At 40.5% G+C, this 21409-nt stretch overlaps 2 protein-coding genes across 18 annotated transcripts in view; one reads left to right on the top strand and one right to left on the bottom strand.

Annotated features, from left to right (window-relative positions):
* The window catches only part of Fchsd2 (FCH and double SH3 domains 2), a 311736-nt gene extending 291412 nt beyond the window's left edge, over positions 1 to 20324 (top strand). For 6 of the 12 annotated variants that reach the window (XM_087211911.1, XM_087211917.1, XM_087211912.1 and 3 more), the window contains 6 exons: positions 4094 to 4228; positions 12315 to 12693; positions 12995 to 13215; positions 14259 to 14388; positions 14498 to 14580; positions 17231 to 20324. In XM_087211911.1, coding sequence (XP_087068037.1) covers positions 4094 to 4228; positions 12315 to 12693; positions 12995 to 13215; positions 14259 to 14388; positions 14498 to 14580; positions 17231 to 17314 — 1032 coding nt within the window. In that variant the 3' untranslated portion in view covers positions 17315 to 20324. Of the gene's footprint in view, positions 1 to 4093; positions 4229 to 12314; positions 13216 to 14258; positions 14389 to 14497; positions 14581 to 17230 lie in introns of those variants that run through there. The other 6 variants (XM_004863278.4, XM_087211913.1, XM_087211920.1 and 3 more) reach the window with 3 other exon arrangements.
* Atg16l2 (autophagy related 16 like 2) overlaps positions 1 to 21409 on the bottom strand; it is a 47965-nt gene that overhangs the window by 10465 nt on the left and 16091 nt on the right. For 3 of the 6 annotated variants that reach the window (XM_087211897.1, XM_087211905.1, XM_087211909.1), the window contains one exon: positions 4226 to 8773. In XM_087211897.1, the coding sequence (XP_087068023.1) occupies positions 8725 to 8773 (49 nt within the window). In that variant the 3' untranslated portion in view covers positions 4226 to 8724. Of the gene's footprint in view, positions 1 to 4225; positions 8774 to 21409 lie in introns of those variants that run through there. The other 3 variants (XM_087211899.1, XM_087211898.1, XM_087211901.1) reach the window with 2 other exon arrangements.

Raw genomic sequence — 21409 nt, 5'->3', positions numbered from 1 at the left:
TTTCACTGATTTTTTTTTTCCCTATAATTTTTCTCTTTTCTATTTTATTGATTTTTCTCCTTGGGTTTTAAATCACTTCTTTCTTCAGGCTAACTATGTCACCAGCCCTTCTTTTATTTCTTGAGACAAGGTGTCTAAGTTTCTAAGTTGCCCATGCTAGGCTGGAACTTATAATTCCCCTGCCTCAGCTTCCCAGAGTGCTGGGATTGTGGGCCCCACCATGCCTGTGCCTAGTTCTTTTCTAGTTTTTAAGGTAGAAGCTGAGGTCACTGATTCATTCCTTTTCTAATATAACATTTATTAGGTACCTATTAAAGGTACCCATTTCTAATAAGGGCATTTCCCTCTTAAATACTGCTTTAAATTCATTGAACAAAGTCTAATAATGTACTGTAGGTTCAGATAATTTCTAATTTGCTTTTAATTTCTTCTTGGATGAGTTATTTAAAAATATGTTATTAAGTTTCCTAATATTTGGGGGTTTTCCGGGCATCTTTCTTTTACTAATTTCTAATTTAGTAGTAGTCTAATAACATACTTAAATTCTTTTAAATGGTAATTACAGAGACTTGTTTTGTGACCCGGGATATGATATATCTTGTAAATAATCTATGTATACTTGAAAAGAATATATATTTTGCCATTAGGTGTTATGTTTTTTAAATGTCAATTAAGTTAAGTTGGTTGGCAGCATTGTTCAAGTCTTCAGTATGTTTGCTGATTTTCTGAGAATGCAAACTGATGCCCTATTCTTAGGAAGTGTTCTACTCTTAGAGAACAGGAGTTATTTGCAGATTTGTGTGAACTCTGAGTATCATTTTCTCTGATCCTTTTGAGTGGTTTTATCCCTAGCTTCGGATCCTTTCTTCACATTCACATATTGATCAGTACTCAATTGAAGACTTGAGGGCTCTGTAGATTTCCCAGGATCTCTCTATGCTTCTCTCTTTTCACCCTGCAGTCTGCTTTTCAACCTCTGGCCTTCCTGAATTCGCAGTTCCACCTCCTCAGTTTAGGGGGGTCACCCTGTCTGGATTTCTTCTCCCTAGGTCTCAACCTGGGAACTTTTTCCAGCAGTAGGTTGGGCAGATTATTTGTTTCCTATCACCAGAGATCACTATCTATTGCTTGATGTCCAGTATCTTGAAAACTGATCTTTCCTATGCTTTGAACAATTTTTTAATTGTTTCTGGCAGGAAGTTTAAATCTGGCCCCTGATAATTCCATATTGCTTGGAAGCATAAATTCATTTTCCTGATATTTTTAACATCATCTTTTATAACTACTTGTGTCATATTTAGAGTAATATTCACTGTGATCACTTCTTTGTCCAGATGGATTTTAAAAGTTCTGCTAGTCAATATTCTGTAAGCTACTGCCTTCTGCTGTTTTGGGTGTTAACCAGATTCTTTATCTAGATTCTGTCTGTCTCATAAAAATAACAAAAGCTAATGATTTATTAAATCTCCTATGTTTCCAACAGGTATTAGGGGTTTTAACTATATTGCCTGTCTTAGTTACTTTCTGGTTGCTGGGACAAAATACCCAATACCCAAAAGTTAAAGGAAGAAAAGTTTATTTTAGCTCACACTTTGTAGAGGTTTCAGTCCATAGTCAACTGGCTCTAAGGCAGTGCAACATGGCAGGGGGGCATGGAAGAGGAGAAACAGTCCATGGCAAGGCAGGAGGGAAGCTGTCAGCAGGGAGCCTTCCTTTCCCTTTTTTTATCCTATTCAACCTGCAAGCCTATTGGTTAGTGCCACCCACACCCAATGGGTACACCCAGAACTATTATCTGCACCCAGAATTATGCTAACCCCGTCAGTGAACTAATCAAGTTATCATACACCCTTAATCCAGTCTCACATACCCATGATCCAGCCACCTTCCACAAGCCCCACCTATGAGCACCTGAGGCTTTGGGGGCAAAGGGGCATCTAGATACAAACCATGACATTACCTCATTTAATCCTTATAATAACCCTGTGAAGAAGTAATTATCTTCATTAGAAAGGTAATTGAAGTTGAGAAGTTAAATAGTGTGCCCAGGATCACACAAGTAAATGGCATAGTCAGCACTCAAGCCCAAGTCTGCCAGATCCCAGGGCCCATTGCTTGCTACTTTGTGACAGTACCACAAATCTGACACCCATTGGGGGTTTTTTTGCTGAGTATAAGAAGCTGGCTTCTCAGCAAAACTAACTCAAAAAGATTGTTCTTATCTGCTTTTACAGTAAGAGTAAACATTTTACAACACCTAAGGAAGGAAAAATATTAGTACAGCTACAGAGAATCATTTTGATTGAAGTTCCTGTCAAGTGACAGAAAGAAAAAGAGTTGAGAGAGCAGTTGTAAAGATGAAAGAGGAAGAATGTGATTATAGAAATGCTGGGTTGAGAAAACATTGTAACAAGTAAAAGGGGCAGAAAAGGGAAAAGAAAGAAATTATTCTGAGATGATATGCTTTGGAAACCTGCTGGAGCAATGCAGAAGCCTATGGCAGCAACCACTATCACTGTCACTGCAGCTTTTTATTTCTTTTTTTTTTTTTGGTACTGGGGATCGAACTCAGATCCTTATGCTTGCAGGGCAGGCAGTGGAACCACTGAGCTAAATCCCCGGCCCCAGATTTTTATTTCTTACTATGAGAGTCAATAAATGAACTCAAAATAGGAAAAGGAATGTATAGTATCAACTACTATTACCAAGATAACATGTTTTGGATTGATTCCCAGGGCCAAAATATCTATAACCTTTCCTAGAATAAGACAAGATTTTCTAAGTATATAAAAATATGTTTAAAGTTAGTTTTATGCCACTTTATAGAATATGATCCTTTTATATGATACAATGTTCTGTTGGACAACAGGTTCATAAGTCTGAAATTTTTAAAAATCAAGATCTGCCAGGCATGGGTAGCACACTCCTATAATCTCAACCCTTGGGATACTGAGGCAAGAATCACAAGATCAAGGCCAGACTGGGCTGCCTAGCAAGTTCAAGGCCAATGAGGACTACATAGACCCTGTCTCAATAAAATAAATTCAGGATCTGAGCTTATTTTGACACTGACCTGACTGACTACCTGATTATGATAAGGATAAGATTCCCTCACTCAGCTGTGAAGAATTTTCAGTAATAGTTATAGATGAAAATATTTCAAGGACTTGGAAATAGTGGCAACAAATGCGGCTGGAAAAAAAAGTAGTGTTTATTCTTCTGGATCTCCCTATAATTATATGGAATTTTATTAGGAAAACAGCAGCAAATGATCTTACCACCCTTGTTGAAAATAATTTAACCATATATGTGAGGATTTATTTCTGGGCTTTCTGTTTACTAATTTATTTTTAATGAGTGCTGTTTATCTGAGCTGGGGGTGGTGGTGCATGCCTATAATCCCAGCACTCAGGAGACTGAGGCAGGAGGATCATTGTGAGTTTGAAGCCAGCCTGGACTACATACTGAGTTCAAGGCCAGCCAGAATTACATAGTGAGACCCGGTCTCAAAAAACAAAAAACAACCAAAAAAAAAAAAAGTATTTATCTGTAATATGGATAAAGCATACTTCAGTAAAACATTCCTTTTTTGATGGACAGATGGGTTGTGTCAAAGCTTTTGCCACTCCAGTGTTGCTAAGCATCTTAGAATATAGTCTTACATCCTTTTATTTCTCCGTGATGGAGTCACAAAACTGGAATTACTAGATCAAGTACTTGTTTTATTTTCAGGAAGGTTATTTTCCCAAAGTGATGTATGAATTAACATTTCTGCCAGCCATCGATGAAAGCCTGTTTCTCCACATCCTTGGTAGAACATTTTTAATGTTTCCTAGTGTGATAAGTTAAAAATGTAAGAGGGCTTTGTCAATATTTAACAGTTAAAACTGAAAGGATACTGGAATTATTTCTTATATATTTGAAAGACATTTTACTTTTATTTTAATGTTTGTCCTTTCATAAAATGAAAAATGTGAGAACAGTTAAACAGGCAAATTGACATTTTGAAACAATCATAGTTTAAGTATATTTCCAGTTTTCAGCCATCTTCTTAAAGTAAACAAACTAGCCAATGGCTTCTAATTTTTCCTAGCTTAATGCAGATACCGAGAGAGAAGAAGGAGAAGAGTTTGAAGACAACATGGATGTTTTTGATGACAGCAGTTCCAGCCCTTCTGGCACCTTAAGAAATTATCCACTCACCTGCAAAGTTGTTTATTCCTACAAGGTTTGTATTTCTGCAACCTGTTGCTTAAGTTGTGGCACCTCTGAGGTAACTGTATCTACCTAGCTTCTACTGCTTGTGCTTAGCATAAAATTGACATTCAGTTAGCATCAGAGGCAACACAGCATAATAGTGAAGAGTTTCGGCTCTGGCATCAGACTGCTAGAGTTAAAATCTTGTCTCTTCTGCTTGTGAGCCTTATGACCTTGCACTAGTCCCTTAGTCTCTGTGAGCCTCAGTTTCCATATCTATATTATAGGGACACTATTGTAGGGTTACTGTGAAGATTAAATGAGCTAATACTTTTGTAGCAAAGCATTCACCACAGTGCTTGACATTCTGTGAATTTTCAGTAAATAGAGCTCTTACCTTTTGTCTCAATTGCCAATTTGTCATTAGGATGACTCCCAAAATTGATATCGAAGTAAAATTATTTTACAAATCAATTTTAAAACTTTGCCTTTCTTCATCCTAATAAAACTCTTGCGCTCCACATTAAGTAGGATTCTGGCTAAATAGATGTCAGAATTTCCAAATCTGGTTTCATATAATACTTCTTAATCTCTCTCACCCATACCTTGCTATTCCATTAACTTTTTACTCAGTATAAAATAAATTGAGTTTCCTTTCCCCAGCTATCTTTGTCTCACTCCCCTGTCTAATCCATCAGCCAATCCTATTGAAGCCACCCTGAAACATACTGAATCTATTCCCTTTTCATCATCTCTCTTGCTACCATCATGGTCTAGGCCATTGTTTTGATGAGGATAAAAGAGGAAGGGTGCCTCATGATTGTTCTCTCTCTTTCATAACTTGCCTCCCAACAGTCCATTTTCTCCTTTACAGCCACAATTTTCTCTGATGAATAAATGAGATGATTTTGTTCTCTTTGCTAAATCTTTTATTAAGCTTGCCATCACATGCAGGGAAAAAAATGCAAACTCTTCCCTGGGATCTATAATGTCCAGCTTGATCTGGCTCCAGTCAGTCTCCCTAGCTTCATGTCAGATTGTTCTCCTACCTCACCCACTCAATACACGTTAGACACTCTGGCTGCTTCTCAGCCTGCAAAAGCACCAGACTCCTTCCTGACTGCACATCTTTGCATTTTCTGTCCCTCTACCTAGAACTGTTTCTGCAGATCTCTGTTGGTTGCCACTTCTCTTCATTTGACACAGCTCAAATAGTGCCTCCTAAGATTACCCCTACCCAACATACAACCAACTCTTCAGTCATAACTCTCTATCCTAGTACCCTCTTTTATTTATTGCACAGTAATGTGTCACTTAACAATGAAAATACATTCTGAGAAATGCAGTGTTGAATAATTTTGCATCACAATAAGCTTACACCAATCTAGGTGGCACAGCCTACTACATATCTGAGCCACATGGTATAGTGTATTTTGTTCTTCAGGCCATGATGAACAAAACGCAGGATGAAATCAAACACAAGAGAAAATAATGCAGTCAATCAAAAGATGGACTTGAGACCTTGCACTTGTGAGGCAGATGGTAGAACCACTGAGCTAAATCCCCAGCCCTAAAAAACACCTTTGCCCTTTTTTTTTTTGGTACTGGGGATTGAACTTGGGACCTTGTGCTTGCAAGGCAGGCGGCGGAACCACTGAGCTAAATCTGCAGCAATAAAAAAAGAGAGATGGAAGGGCTGGGAATTTAGCTCAGTGGTTCCGCCTGCCCCACAAGTGCAAGGACCCAAGTTCAATCCCCGGTACCAAAAAAAAAGAGATGGAAAAAACATGAGATGTATGAGGCTGCTGTCAGCCAGCATACTTTAGTAAACTTTTTTTGTAATAAGTAGAAGGAGTACATGCTAAAATAATGATAAAAGTGTAGTAAATACATAAACTAGCACCATAGTTATCATTATCAAGTACTATATACCATGCATAACTGTATTGCTATACTTTTATAGCACAGCAGGTTTGTTTATGCCAGCATCTTCACAAACATGTGCATGATGTGTTATGCTAAAATGTCAGGATGACAACAGTGTCATTAGGTTATAGGAATTTTTCATCTCCTTCATAATCTTATGGGACCACTGCATATGTGTGTGATCCATTGTTGAACAAATGTTGTTATGTAGTTCATAACTGTTTAGTTCTTATTACTGGAACTAGCCAAACTTAATCTTTCCTATTTTCATTATTTCTTTGTCTGGCTGCCACTGAAGGTCCATGAGAACAAAAACATTATGTCTATGCAACTCTTTTGTGTGTATTGAGCACCTGGAACAATGCCTGGTGCACAGTAGTCTTCAATAAATAATTATGGAACGAATGAATGATATAAGGAGAATGGGAACAAATGAATCATTCTCTGGCTCCCATTTGGATGGAAACAGCAGTAGGAAAGGATGATGCTGGGGCCAGGGATTTAGCTCACTGGTTCCACTCCTGCCTAGCAAGGACCAGAGTTTGATCCCTGGTACCAAAAAAAAAAAAAAAAAAGGAAAGGATGATGCTAATAGATAACAAACAAATGTTAAGAGATAACAATCATCAGGGCCGGGGATTTAGCTCAGTGGTCTTGCTGCCTGCTGTGCAAGCACAAGGACCTGAGTTCGATCCCCGAGCTACAAAAAAAAAGAGATAACAATCATCATACACTGTACAGCCACACTCCCACCAACATCTATAGCCAAAAGTTGATAGTATTTACTCCTCAATATTAGTAGTTCCCAGGCTTTTTAAATTTTAATTTTATTATATTTAAATTCATAATATTTCTTGCTTTCTAAAAGGCTTAGAAATTGTTTTCCAGTGTACATTGTTTTGATAATCTTCTTAAAATTTGAAATCATTTCCTGAGAAACTTGAGAATGTTTTACAGGATAAGACTAGGATTGAGAATATTTTCTGATGTCACCTTTCATTGTTACATTTACTTAAAAGTTCCAGAATTAAAATTTAATGCCCTTAAATGGAGAGCCCTAAGTGTCTGACCAAATGTTGTTATGCAGCATATAACTATATAGTTCTTATTACCAGCCAAATTTAATCTTATTTTTTTTCAAATTTCTTTGGCTCCCCACTGAAGATTCATGAAAGCATCATTATTTTAAACAGCTCACATTCATTCAATATTCCCTCCATTGGCATATCCCAGACATGTCCCTGTGGTTAACCAGACCATAAAAATCTATGTAATCAATCATTCAACCAATAGGTGCCCAATATGTGATAACTTTGGGAAAGTAAGAATGAACATGACAGGGCCAGAGATTTAGCTCGGGTTCCACTGCCTGCCTCACAAGCATAAGGTCCTGAGTTTGGTCCCTGGTACCAAAAAAAAAAAAAAAAAAAAGAATGAACATGACATTATCCATACCTTCCCGGAATGGATAGTCTTGGAGGGGATAAATATTAATCTAAAAACCATTTTAAATTAAAAAATATAACAGGTATGAAAAGATTTATAGTAAAGGGGGCTGGGGATATAGCTCAGTGGTGCCATACCTGCCTGGCAAGCTTAAAGTCCTGAGTTTGATCCCAGTACCACAAAAAATTTTAAAAAGATTTGTAGTAAAGATAAAGTCACTGATTGTACCTGCAATAGTTGGGAGGAATTTTACAGATGAGGTAGCATTTAAATTAGATTATAAATAAGACCTTTCTAGGTACAGTGAGAGGGTAGGGAGGAGAAGGGGCCTTGTAAGCAAGGAACCTCATATACCAGTGAGATAAGAATCTGGGGTGTTTGGGACGGGTCACATTCAATGCTGTGGAAATGGAGTACCCAGAGCGGGGATAGAGGGACAGACTTAAAGGAGTTTGCTCTCAGACTGTAAAGGGCCTGGTGTACCAGGCTTATAAGTTCGTTTTTTATCCTGGCTTGGAGGAGTCACTGGCTGCCCTAAAAACAGATTGGACTTTTAAGAAGGTAGACCTGAGCTGGGCATGGTGGCGCACCCCTGTAATCCCAGCACTCAGGAGACTGAGGTAGGAGGATTGCCATGAGTTCAAGGCTAGCCTGAGCAGTGTAGTGAGTTCAGGACGTACCTGAACTACATAGCAAGACCCTGTCTCAAAAAACAAAACAACAACAAAAAAGTGAAGGTAACCTGGTCATGATATAAAGCCAGATGTGTGCAAACTTTTAGCTTGCCTGGGCCTCACTGAGTAAAGCGTTGTATTGGGCCACATATAAAATACATAACACAGTGTATGTAAGTAATAAAAGTTTCTTTTTTATATGTTTTTTATTGTAACATTTACACACACCTATAATCCTAGCATTCAGGAGACTGAGGCAATAGGATTGCTGTGAGTTCAGGCCAGCCTGAACTACAGTACATAGTGAGACGTATCTCAAAAAACAACAAAAAATTTTTTTTCTTTTAAAGAGAACAAGCAGCCCACGGGCCACAGGTTGGACACACCTGGTAGACATCCTTTGGGAAACAGATTAGAGATTAGCTGGGCACGATGGCACGTACCTGTAGTCCAAGGTACTCAGGAGGCTGAGGAGAGAGAATCACTTGAGCCCAGGAGTTGGTGGCCAGTTTGAGCAGCATAGGGAGAAACTGTCACAAAAAGAGGGGGAGGGATTTAGCTCATTGGTTCCGGTGCCTGCCTCGCAACCGCAAGGACCCAAGTTCAATCCCTGGTACCAAATTAAAAAAGCAGAGATTGACTTTAACCCTCAGCATGATTCCTATAGTCTACCAGAGATGGCAAACCTTTTAGAGCTTTCAATGATACAAACAGCCAGCTGCAGCATGCATGGTGTAAAACCAGCAAATCCACTAGTCTAGACCAACAAAGAAAGCCTAGATTGATCTGATGAGAACAAAGAAAAGCTATATTTAATGGTTAAATTCAGAAGCCTTAAAAATGTTCATAGCTTTTAATCCTATTAGTATCCACTCTAAGGAAAGGAAACAAAATATAGAAAATGTTTTAGACACAAAATGTTTTTTCAGGGATGGGAGTTTAGTTCAGTGGTAGGTGGAGCACTTATCAAATATGAGCAGGGCCCCTGGATTTGATCCTTAGCACTATAAAAAAAAAATCATCCTACTACTACTACTACTACTCCTCTAATATCTTGAAGTTGGCAATCCAAGAAGAAAATAACCATTCATATAATATAACCACAACATATAATATTGTTATGAATATTTTTCAAATTTACATTACTAAGAATTTTTATGTAGGAAGAAACACAATGGCAAATTTTAAAGGATACCAAATTGTATGTACCTTCAGATCTCAATTATACATGATTTTCATACAATGAATCTATGTTACTTTTGTAACTTGGAAAATCATATTGCTTTAAAAGAAAATACAGGAGGGCTGGGGATTTAGCTCAGTGGTTTCACCCCCTGCTGTGCAAGTGCAAGGACCCGAGTTCGATCCCCAGTACCAAAAAAAAAAAAAAGAAAATACAGGAAATTTGGAGAGATGGAGATGGGAATAGATTCTGTCACTGTATATTAGGAGGTAGGAGATGTGTGTATATGAGGTTAAAATGTGTATATTTAGCCATTTACTGACCAATTTCTGTCTGTAGTTGGGATATGTGAGAAGAAATAGTCTCTGCCTTAAGTAAGTCATTCTAATAGGGAGCCCACAAAACAACTAGAATGCAACTGTAGTCATTGTGAGGGGATGCACAAAGCCATATGGCAACAAAAGGAAGAGGAAGCAACTAGCTCATCATGGCTGGTCTGAGGAAATATAGGAGCTGGGCCACAAATTGTGAATAACAATAATAGCTATTGTTTCTTTATTCCTAATCTCCTCAATAACCCCATAGGGAAGATTTTTTCAATCTTTTTTTTTGAAGCAAAACTTTTATTGGTACATTTTAGATATACATAATGATAACATTCAACATAGGGAATTTGTACCTGTATATGATATATCTTGCTTCTTTTTGTCCCACTCCCCACCCCGACCCCTCTTCCCCCCATTATTTACAAAAGCTTTGTTTCCATTTTTTCCTTCTATTCTCTTTTTTTTCTTGTCCTCCCCTCCCTTGTTCCCCTTCTCATTTGAAGACTTTATTCCCATTTCCCAATATGTATTATACATTTTGGTCTGTAAGGAAGATATTATCAAACAACTCATCTATCATAGTCCTGTTCTCTTTTCCAGACTCTAGAATGCAGCATTGATCAAGACGAATACAAATCTCTGCCTTCATAGAGTTTATGTTCTTGTAGGAAATAAAAGAAAACTGAGAATCAAAGGGATACAGTTGCTTGCCCATAGAAACCGACTGAAGCTGGACTTAGATCCACAGTCATCTGACTTATTCAGCAGATAGGAAGGACAGAGCAGAGCATGCCAGATAAAAGGAATAGTCCAGTAGAAGCATAGAGGCAAAGAAGAGCATGGTGTCCTCAGTGAACGGGGAAGAATGTGCTGGTCCAAAGCACTTCGAGGCCCAGGAGACCAAGCTCTGGAGGTCTTGGTTGCCATGCAAAGGTCAGCCTTGTTTAGTGGAAGAATGGTTATCAGTGCAGGAGGACAGTACAATCATACTTGGTGCCTGTTTCTGTTGAACGACGTACACAGTGTACATGGACCTCCGTGACTTTCTCACAAGGGCAGAACATATTAAAAGGTACTCTGTCCCTCTTGCTTTGCTCTCAACACACATTAAAGTCAGTTGTTTTGATACCTTTAAGTCTTGCCATGTAATTAGGAATATATCTTTATTACAAGGATGCATTTTGCTGGTATATTCAAGGCAGTGTGGTTGAAGAGTAGCAAAGAAATTCCACTGGAAAAGTTATATAGAGTGGTGTTTTTCCCCTCACGTCTTTAGATCAGAGGTAATTTACTTAAAGTTTGGTCTCTGGTTGGTCTTAGTCATCAGTTTTCAATACAGTACTTTTTTGTCTCAAGGAGCTATGGAAACATCTAGAATCTGAGTTTTGATTAAATTCTTCAGTGTTCATGCAGTAACAAATGGGTCTTAGGAAGTTCCTTACTTTCTTGACTTCCTTTGTGCTTGTATAATTGGGAGTTATTTTACACTTTCAGTTGAGATTTTTAAAACTGTGGTTTCACCAGACATGGTGGCGCATGCCTGTAATCCCAGCACTCGGGAGGCTGAGGCAGGAGGATCACCGTGAGTTCAAGGCCCGCCTGGGCTACATAGTGAGTTCAAGGCCAGCCTGAACTACATAGCAAGATAGCAAGACCCTGCCTCAGGAAAAAAAAAGAAAAAAAAAAGAACAACGAAAAACTATGGTTTCAGGTGATAAGTTTTAATTGACCTTAGGACTTAGAGAAAAAATTGAAGGCTGTTTACTAGAAAGCCAGAAGATGCCAGCAAACCCCTGCCTGTTGCATGTGACAGGCAAGGCTCTTTAGGAAGCAAAGCTCTGGAGCTACTAAAGAGTTTCCTCAAATATGGTGACTGGTGCTGTCAGAGTAATAAAATACAGCTTGTACAGAAGCATCCAAGGGGAGTCAGCCCAGGCTCCACATTAAAGTTGAAGCATAATCCAAAGCTTGACTGATCTCAGTCATTCCTTTCCCACAATTTTCCTCTTACAGACACTGTTTTACAGCAATTCCAGATCAGATGTAGGCATTGCTCAAGCTACCATCCAATTCACATACATAGTTCTTTTTATTTCCACAGCATGACCTCCATGGTAGCCCTCCTGTAGCAGTTTCATTTCAGTGCCTTCTCCTTTGCCTATACTTCCCAAGTCATCATGGTTCTGTGCTTACTCATCCCATTTTGACTCCTCCATCCTCCAGAAAATGGCAGGATTGTCATTTTAAGAAATGGAGGCATCAAGTTGAGTAACTTACTAATACGTACATAAGCGGGAGCTGTAACCCAGATCTGCTCCTTCCAGTATGGTGCTTTCTTCACTGAACCCGTTTGCCTCTTGAAGATCCAGTTTCTGTTACAGTTTTATTTTGTTTAGTTTTTTTTTAAGTAAAATTTCACTTCATTCTGATAGTTTTACAGCATTAAAATTTTTGTTTCTCAAAATCATTTCAGTATTTGATCCTTGGTTTTTGTTACAGCCAACTCACATCTGCTCTTTATCTAACCTTTATAATTTTGTCCATGACCATCCTACATTGCAGGCTTCTCAACCAGATGAGTTGACCATTGAGGAACATGAGGTGTTAGAAGTGATTGAAGATGGAGATATGGAAGACTGGGTAAAGGTATATTCCTTTGCTCATATCACCCCTTCTTGTGACATTTTAGGAGTTTCTTTTGGTTCTTGTTATTCCCTGTTCAAATTGTGTATGCAAACCTTTTTGTCACATGTCTTTCACCAGGCTCGAAATAAAGTTGGCCAAGTGGGTTATGTGCCAGAAAAGTACCTACAGTTTCCCACTTCGAACAGCTTACTAAGCATGCTGCAGTCCTTGGCTGCTTTGGACAGTCGGTCACATACATCCAGCAATTCTACAGAAGCAGAACTCGTTTCAGGCAGCCTCAACGGAGATGCCAGTGGTAAAGACTGAAACAAGGCACTCTTTACTTGGTCACATTTGACCTAAGCTCTATTACCTGGGAGTAAGCCATCAGTAGGTTAAAAAGTACTTTATTTCTATCCTATACGGTTTTCCTGTATTTGGTAACATTCGTCCTGTGCAGTAAAACCCTAAAGTTGATTTTCAGTGAGTAAAAACATTACAGCTTTACTCCTATCCTGTGTGATGGTCTTTGAGTTGTCATGTGAGCCTAGGGATGGGTGCAGAAGCAGTCTAGCTATAAATGTTCTTACCAGATTTGTTTCTCTCTTGCCCTCTAGTCTGTTTTGTGAAAGCACTTTATGATTATGAAGGCCAGACAGATGATGAATTATCTTTTCCTGAGGGAGCAATCATCCGTATCTTGAACAAAGAAAACCAAGATGATGATGGCTTCTGGGAAGGAGAGTTCAATGGGCGGATTGGAGTTTTCCCATCGGTGCTAGTGGAAGAACTTTCAGCCTCAGAAAATGGTGACACTCCATGGATGAAAGAGATTCAGGTACATAAGAGGGAAGAAAGTTGAATTACAGAATGGTTAGAGAAAATTACTCCTAAGAGGTTTCTTGATCCAGGCAAAAGTGGGCTCTCAGGTTGGGGATGTAGCTCAGTGTTAGAATACTTGACTAGTTTAATCCCCAGTACCACTTTTTTAAAAAATGGACTGTAATCTCTCTGCCTCACCCTCTCCATTCCAATTCTGGTTGTCATGTATCTACAAAACTGAATTCGGGACGCCAGAGAAAGACTTGTGAGGCCCTTGTGGAATATGGCCACACTACACCTCCAGACCCCCATATTCTGTTTTCTGAATCCATTATTCAAAATGCTAAATGGTATGTAACATATGAAAGATGGGTTTGGTGGAGAGAAAGAAGCAAACCAGAGAGGGAATGTATTCTCTGTGGTTCATTTATGTAGTGCAACTCAGCTGGCTCCTTCTCTCCCTCACTGTCAGAGCCCCCTTGCCCAACCCACATCCTGCGAGGGGCCCTGACCCACTCTTAGGTAGCTCTAGCCTTTGCTCATCATAGGGAACTTGACTTTACAGGAAATCCCTAATTCAGTCACTTTGGGGATCTGTCACAACAGAACTTGAAGGTAGCAGAAAAAAGAACATGCATGCCGGTCTTGTGTGCATGGTAATTGTTACATACAAAACCTAGCAAAGTCACAAACTCAGCCAATTATTTTATTTTAACATACTGAAAAACACAACTTGTTTTCATTGTGTTCTTCACTGGGTTTACTGAATGGGCTAATTTGTTACATTTTTCAATGGAGTCTCAGAATGGTTTGACTTGATTACTATGTAAGATAAATTTAAATCAGTAGTATATGAGATCTGTGAAAGGAAAATGTTAGGTATTACACAAAACTGGATTTGGGATGCTTATTTTAAGGCCATTTGCTTCTAATGTGGCTGACAAGTTTTAACAGTTACAACCTAGCTCCAGAGAGGAATATGTGCTGAGCCCCAGAGAAGCACCCAGCTGTCCTTCCTGAAGCCAAGGGCACCTGGTAACCTTGACTCCCTTGCTACAGATCTCTCCTTCCCCAAAGCCGCACGTCTCCCTGCCTCCACTGCCGTTGTATGACCAGCCTCCCAGCAGCCCTTACCCTAGCCCAGATAAGAGGAGCTCCCAGTTCTTCCCCCGATCTCCTTCAGCACAAGGTAAGGGTCCTCCAGGGCAGTCTAAATGTATTTTCACTTCAGAAATACACTAGTGATTTTATTGCTTAACAGCACAAATAAATTGAGCTTCTTTGGTTCTCTCCCTTAGAAAACAACCTTCATGCTGAATCCCCAGGATTCTCACAGGCATCCAGGCAGACCCCTGAGACCTCATATGGCAAACTGCGACCTGTAAGTCTCCTGTTCATCAGGGTTATGGACTGCATAGTTCTTCCAGATTGAAAGTGAGAAATTAATATGTTCCTGTTACACCCAGTGAGAGAGAACCAACCAGAGACCGATACTAAATCCACACAGGAGTTTATTACCGGCCGGGACTCGAGCGGAGCATCGGACTCGAGCCCCGACTAGGGGGAGACAGACATGTTTTATACACCTTTGAGGTCAACAGTTTCTAGGCCCCCCTATGGGATAGAACTAGCAAAGCAAGCGAAAGGTACAGAAGCGGAATGTCCTGCCATTAGAACATTTGTAAAACAATAGTTGATTAACTGTTTCTAAAGAGACTTTCTAAGGGGAGGAGGTTTTTAAGCTTCCTCCTTCTAAGTTCATCTAAAGGGCAGGCAGGTGGGTCAAGCAGCAATATGGAATCTGTCTTGCTAACTAGGGTCCTTCAGTTCCCACACCCCTGTGTTGTTACTGATTCTGCCAAGCAAGGGTAAAGGGGTTGGGATGGTTAAATGAACTGTTGAAAGGCTGTGAAGTCAGCTCACTTGGAACATTTAGTCTGTATTAGAACTTTTCTCCCTCAGCCATGGTAAGAGCACACAAGATAATACCTGTGCAGATGTATTTAAATTGTAACAAGTTCTCTGAACATAAAGTAGTGTAATTGTAAAACAGAAGCAATTCTTTTATCAAGCATTAATTAAGAACCTATTTTCCAGACCTGTATTTGTCTGTGTGAGGGACACTGAAATGAAATTATATACTTCTTGGCCTCAAAGAATTTCTGTTTTCTGGGAGAATATGTTCTGATAAGTAGTTACTTGTGCTCTTCACTCTCCTGCTGTCTCAATTTTACCTCAAACTACACTCCAAGGTCATAGCTTTCACACTACTTATCCAAAGGATGCTTTGCAAATTTATTTTCCTTGACCCTGTATCAGCATTTAATACCATGCTTTGAACGACTGGCTTCATTCACTCAATAGATGTGCTTGAGTGTCTTGTTAGGTGTTAGTTAAGCAGAACAGTGTTGTTGCATTTTTAAAGCATTGCTATGGCTGCTAAGTAGAAAGTAATGGAGGGTAGCAGAATAGACATGGGTGACCACTAGGACCCGTGAGCAGTGGTCCAAGCAGGAGGCAGTGGTAACATGAGCTGGTGGGTAAGAGTGAGAAAGGAGAGAAAGAGACTGATTTGCTTGCTCTACCCCACTCTTCTGGCTTGCTTTCCACTTGTCTGGCCCTTTAATGGACCTTTGCAGGCTTCTTTGCTTCTATCCATCTCTGCTGATAACTTCTCATGGTTCTGTCCCAGGACTATTTTTCTTGAAGTCGGTGAAGGCATTCTCCCCAACTTATCATATCTAGTCCCATGGCTGTGAGAACCATTTATGTACCAACAACTCCCAGATTTTTGTTTCTTACCTGAGCTTCAGACTTGTGGTCATCACATCTTGTATGTCCCAGACCCCAAAACTCAGCAAAAATTATTTAGACACACTCCTTCATCTCTATTGCCTTTCTTGGTGAGTGGAACCGACATCCTACCAGTACTCTGGATCATTGCTGGCACCTCCCTAGCCATCTCCCACAAATAGTCAATTCCATATCCTACCAGGTTTACCTCAGAGACAGCTCTCAAAACTCTGCTGCCCTGCTTCCACCTTTGCTGCTCTCGTTCTGGCTAACATCAGCTCTCTTGTCAGGTGACTGAAAAAGCCTCCTAAGTTATTTTCCACCCCCCTTTTTTACAGACAAGTACCACCATGCCTAGTCTAAGTTATCTTCTTATTTTTCTGGTCCACCTCTGACCTCTACTCTAAAGTGGTACCTGAGTATTTTCACAGATCTGACACTGCTTGTGATCCAGCAAAGACTCCTCTTTACCTATGGAATAAAGCCCAGATTTTTTTTGTCTAGTAACCACATTTATTTTTTGTTTGTTTGGTTCGTTGGTTTTTTGAGACAGGGTCTTGCTATGTAGTTCAAGCTGGCCTTGAACTGCTATGTAATCCAAGCTGGCCTCAAACTCATGGCAATCCTCTTGCCTCAGCTTCCCAAGAGTGCTGGGGTTACGGGCATGCACTACCATGCCCAGATTTTTTTTTTTTTTAACATGGCTTAGCAAAGTCTTTCACATCCTTGTTTTTGTTGTTAAGACAGGGTCTTGCTGTATAGTTCAGGCTGGCATTGTACTCACTAGCCCAGGCTGGCCTCAAACTCGCAGTGATCCTCCTGCCTCAGCCTCCCAAGTGCTGGGATTACAGGCATGCACCACCACATCTAGCTGTCCTTCACATCTTAACCCCATCCTGCCTCACCAGCCTTCTCTCTGGCAACTGTCCTCCTAAGACAGGTTGACATGATTTTCAATTCTCTAAACATTTCCCTCTGTCAACTCCAGGCCTTGACTTTGAGAAGGATTTTAAGACTGCTGTGACTCTTGCTGCCACAAGGCTTTCAGCCTAGGCAGCAACTTGATTTGTGGGTTTGCCAAGTCATCCAGTACAGCACCTGCTTTTCAGGGTGGGAAGCAGTGAATCCTAGATGGAAAGTGCTGGGTGCTCATGCCCTTGATAAAGGAGTGGTTAGGGTTTGCAGACACTCCACACCCTTCAGGAAACTGACAGCCCATGTTACTCTTCACTGCTCAGGTCCGGGCAGCTCCCCCTCCACCTACACAGAACCACCGGAGGCCAACGGAGAAGATGGAAGATGTGGAGATCACACTGGTGTGACAATGGGCTTGCCCTCCATTATGGCTACAATCAAGGCCAGTCTTGGAGTTTGGCCAGTCTTGTTTTTTAGGCACCTTTGCATGATGACTCTTGAACAGAGCATAACCAAGGAGGATTCTATGTGACTGGGTGGCCTGGCGGACTTTTCCCACGTTTTGAATATTTTGTGCCTTTTTTTGTTGTTATTTTCTATGTCATCTCTCATACCATAGCACAAATCCTAGTGGGCCCCAGCACAGAGGGGACATCCCTTATGCCTAACAGTGGTCCATTTTTATGTGATACTCAAAGCCAGGCCACGTCCCAGGGCACAGTCACAGAATTACTGATCATGTGCCCTCGTACAGTATATTACTGTGGCCACAAGGGTGTGGCAAAGATCTCATCTTTCTCCAAGTGACTTTTGCTCATCTGATTAAGTATTAATCAGATCATGCTGGCTCCAAAAGGAAACAGAAAGAGGGATCAGGAGAGGCTGGCTCCTCCCCGAAGTTCATCCCCAGACTGAAAGTGAACCCTTACTGAGAAAAAAACGGACTGCCCTGAATTTAGCACCATTGACATTAATACACATCTCTTCCACAACTAACAGGTTTAAAATAACAGTGTCGTTTGTCTGAATATTTATGCCATTCATTTAGTATTAGTGGGGCTAACCTGGAGGGGCTGAACTAATAGCCACATCTTGCCCATCACATAGACTAATAAAAAGGAGGCTATGGCTAACACAGAACTGGAGCTTCCAGATCTGAAGTGAGCCAGTTTAATGTTCTTTTTGTCTTTGGGTAGTTCTCAGTTTTTACAGCATATACTTTTCTGGCCAATACCCTTAGAACATGAATGTCTGGATAAATTGAGGACACATGTCTGCATCATTGAGCTTCCCTACTGGGGAGGCCTCTAGAATTATTTCATTCCCAAGCCAGCACACTGGCCCAAATAGCCAGGTTGTGGCTAGTGCAGACCAGCTGTCACTCATGGGAAATGCAGCTTTCAGGTCCCCCTGCCCTGACATTTCCTTTGGAGGAAGATCCTGTGAGCCCATGGTGGAAACCGGCTGCCTATGAGAAAGGACTAAAGGATGCACAGCTTGCACAAATGCAGGCTGACAAGCAAAGAGCTGTGTGTGTCCCAGATTGGTAGGGGCTTCTCCACACCACAGTAGCAGGGCCCAGAGTGGAGCTCTGGCTGTCCACCCCATGGAAGGTAGGGAATGTGTTACCTAGGAACCAAGGGATTTTCCCCAGCTGCTTTAAAAATTTTTGTCATGAAATCAGATTTTCAGGGGCCAGGAATGTAGCTCAGTGGTGCAGCGCCTGCCTGGTACCAAAAACAAAATCAGAATCCAAAAAGTTGCATTATGCTTTCAGAATTCCACACCCTTCATAAGAATCTTTAAAAACTTGAAATATTCGCCAAATGTCCCTGTGGGATTTTTGACCAAGAGCGGAAGAAATTTTCAGTTAGTCATTTGATCACTTAAGTAACAGTAGTCCTTGCTGAATCTTCTCAATGATTTTTGTTTTGTGGTTTTTGGCATTTCTTAACTTGTTGATCTATATGAGGTCTTTTTACGTTTATCAAACTTATTCTTAAGTTTAAAAAACAAAAGGATGTTTTTAAAAAGATTTTAGAAGTTTCTGACATCTTACAAATCTCTCAAGTGCTTATTAAATAGAGCAGTTCTTGCCACCCCATCATGTATTGTCTTTAGCTAGCCAAATTGTCCTTGAATTTGAGTTTTCCACAACCTCAGAATTATTTCAAATCTTTTGTTATATTTTAAAATATATTTTGGAAGAGCTGCTAATTTTATTTTAAAAAAACAGTTGTGAAAATATGCCTCCTCTTTTAAAAAAAATAACCCCTCCTCCAGAACATATATCCCAGTGTCACACGCACAGGGCAGGGCTCAGAGGGAGCCTCTGTGCACATGCGCTTTCTTTACAGTGGCTGTAAAAAGTTTGTATTTATTATGTATAAAATGTTGAATAATAAAAAAAATGGAATTAAGTTTTCTAAGTGTCTTTATAAAAAGATTTGGGTGAATAGGCTTTTCCAAAAAGAACATGCTTTTGCTAAAGATATGTACTCCTGGGCCCTCCTTAAATCATTTATCCGATAGAGAGAAAAAGTAAATCTATCTGAGGAACAGTCCCTGTGTGCTAGGTGTGATATCCTGCATACTAGAGAGGGAAATAAATAAGTAATGGTGTCTGCCTTCACAGGTCTTTCCCAGTGGGGAAAAAAAAACTGGTCCATTGGGCTGGGGATTTAGCTCAGTGGTTTCACCGCCTGCCTCGCAAGTGCAAGGTTCAGAGTTCGATCCCCTGTGCCAAAAAAAACCCAAAACAGGTCCATACATGAGGCCAGTGCTGTGAGACCTGCTGAATGAAGGGGCAGACAGTGTGCTGGGGAGGGAGCTCAGATTCTGCTACTGGAGGGGTAAGAGGAGGGTCTTGGATGTCCCCTTAGAGGATGTGACTGCTGGCTTCCAGAAGTGGTTATTCTGGTTGCCTGTTCTCTCCTAAATCTCTACCCTGAGGGTAAATTGTGTGAAAAGAAATTTCTTTGGCCTCAGGGATGGATAGAGGAGTCCTGGTTACAGGCTGAGTCTCTCTGGCCTCCAGCCAGCTACACTAAGGACCAGGTCTAACCTGTTGGGAGCAGACTCCCACAAACTCTCCTGTTTCTCGGAGCTGGGAATGTATGGTATGTAGTCTCCCAAACATTTTTCTGTGCATAAAACTCATATGAGAATTTATGATTTATGCTTGTGAAAACACTGCTTGTTTTCACCTATTCTGGATCAGTTCAATTATTCTAAGATAGAGTAAGAGTATTACACAACAGGTCACATGTTTGAGAACAGACTTAAGAGTACATGGACTAGGGCCAGGGATTTAGCTCAGTGGTTCTGCCCCCTGCCTCGAAGGCACAAGTACCCGAGTTCAATCCCCAGTACCCAAAATGTATGGACATCTTGAGATGGCAAGAAATTTAAAAGAAAGTTCAAGTCATTGGACTCCTCCACTGAAACAAACCAACCCTCATGCTCCAAGTTGCAACAGACATCCCAGGCTACTCTAATCGCTCACCACACAAGCCCAGCCACAGCTGATCTTAGGTGTGTCCCTCCCCACAAGGGGTATCCAACTCAGGACCTTGCACTTGCCAGGCAGGTGTGGTGCCACTGAGCTAAATCCCCGGCCCTGATCTTAGTTCTAATTATTGTCTGGCCATTTCTAAGTGGCCTTATGACCAAATCTGGCTGCTCAGAATCTTTGCCTTTGTTTTTGTTCATTATGAAGTTGTTTTTCATGACACAAATACAGCCAAATTACAGAAATTGTAAGTTAAAGGGGGAAGAGTTGAAATTTGTCCTGAACTCTTATGGCCTGACACGCCAAGTTTCCTCCTAGACCCTTCATGTGTTTGCTTTGTTACTGTTTGATCTGCCAAGAACCACTAGAATACCAAAGAGCATTTTTTTTCTGGATGGTTTTTCCTTGATCCCCATGGCCAAAAAAACACACATAGTACTTCTGCCATATCTGTTTCTGAAAACTCTGGTCTGGAAATATTCTCCTGGAGTGTTTTATCCTGAAACAAAGAGAGGAACCCACACCCCTTCTACACTGTGTACTGCACACCCCCTCTATTAATCCTGTGAGGGGCAAGGTAAAAGCCTGGTGAAAAGACCTGTATTTGAGTCCCTGAGCCACCCGTGATCCACTGTGACCTTAGGCTCAACGCTCAGCTCTTCACCTCTGGGCCTGCCTTTTCTTGTCTATAAAGTGGGAATGAGAAGGTAATGCAATCTCGCTAAAATCCAGGAAGATTAAGTAAATAATGTGTGGATGAATTGAAGATGTTTCTGATTAGCAGGTATACTTCAAAGAAAGCAAACAACTGGGTGTGGTGGCAGACTCCGGTAATCTCAGCACATGGGAGGCTGAGGCAGAAGGATCACTGAGTTTGAGGCCAGCCTGAGCTACATAGTGAGACCTTGTCTCAAAACAACAGCAACAAAAAAAAGTAAAATGTACCAATAAAAGAACTTAAGAATTAAAAAAAAAAAAAAAAAAAGGCAAA

The sequence above is a fragment of the Heterocephalus glaber genome, unplaced genomic scaffold (assembly GCF_053883595.1).
Source record: "Heterocephalus glaber isolate CG9 unplaced genomic scaffold, H.glaber_assembly_v1.0 deba00001428, whole genome shotgun sequence".
Lineage (NCBI taxonomy): Eukaryota > Metazoa > Chordata > Mammalia > Rodentia > Bathyergidae > Heterocephalus > Heterocephalus glaber.
Note: the sequence above shows the minus strand (reverse complement) of the source record. Positions and strands in the feature narration are given on the sequence as shown.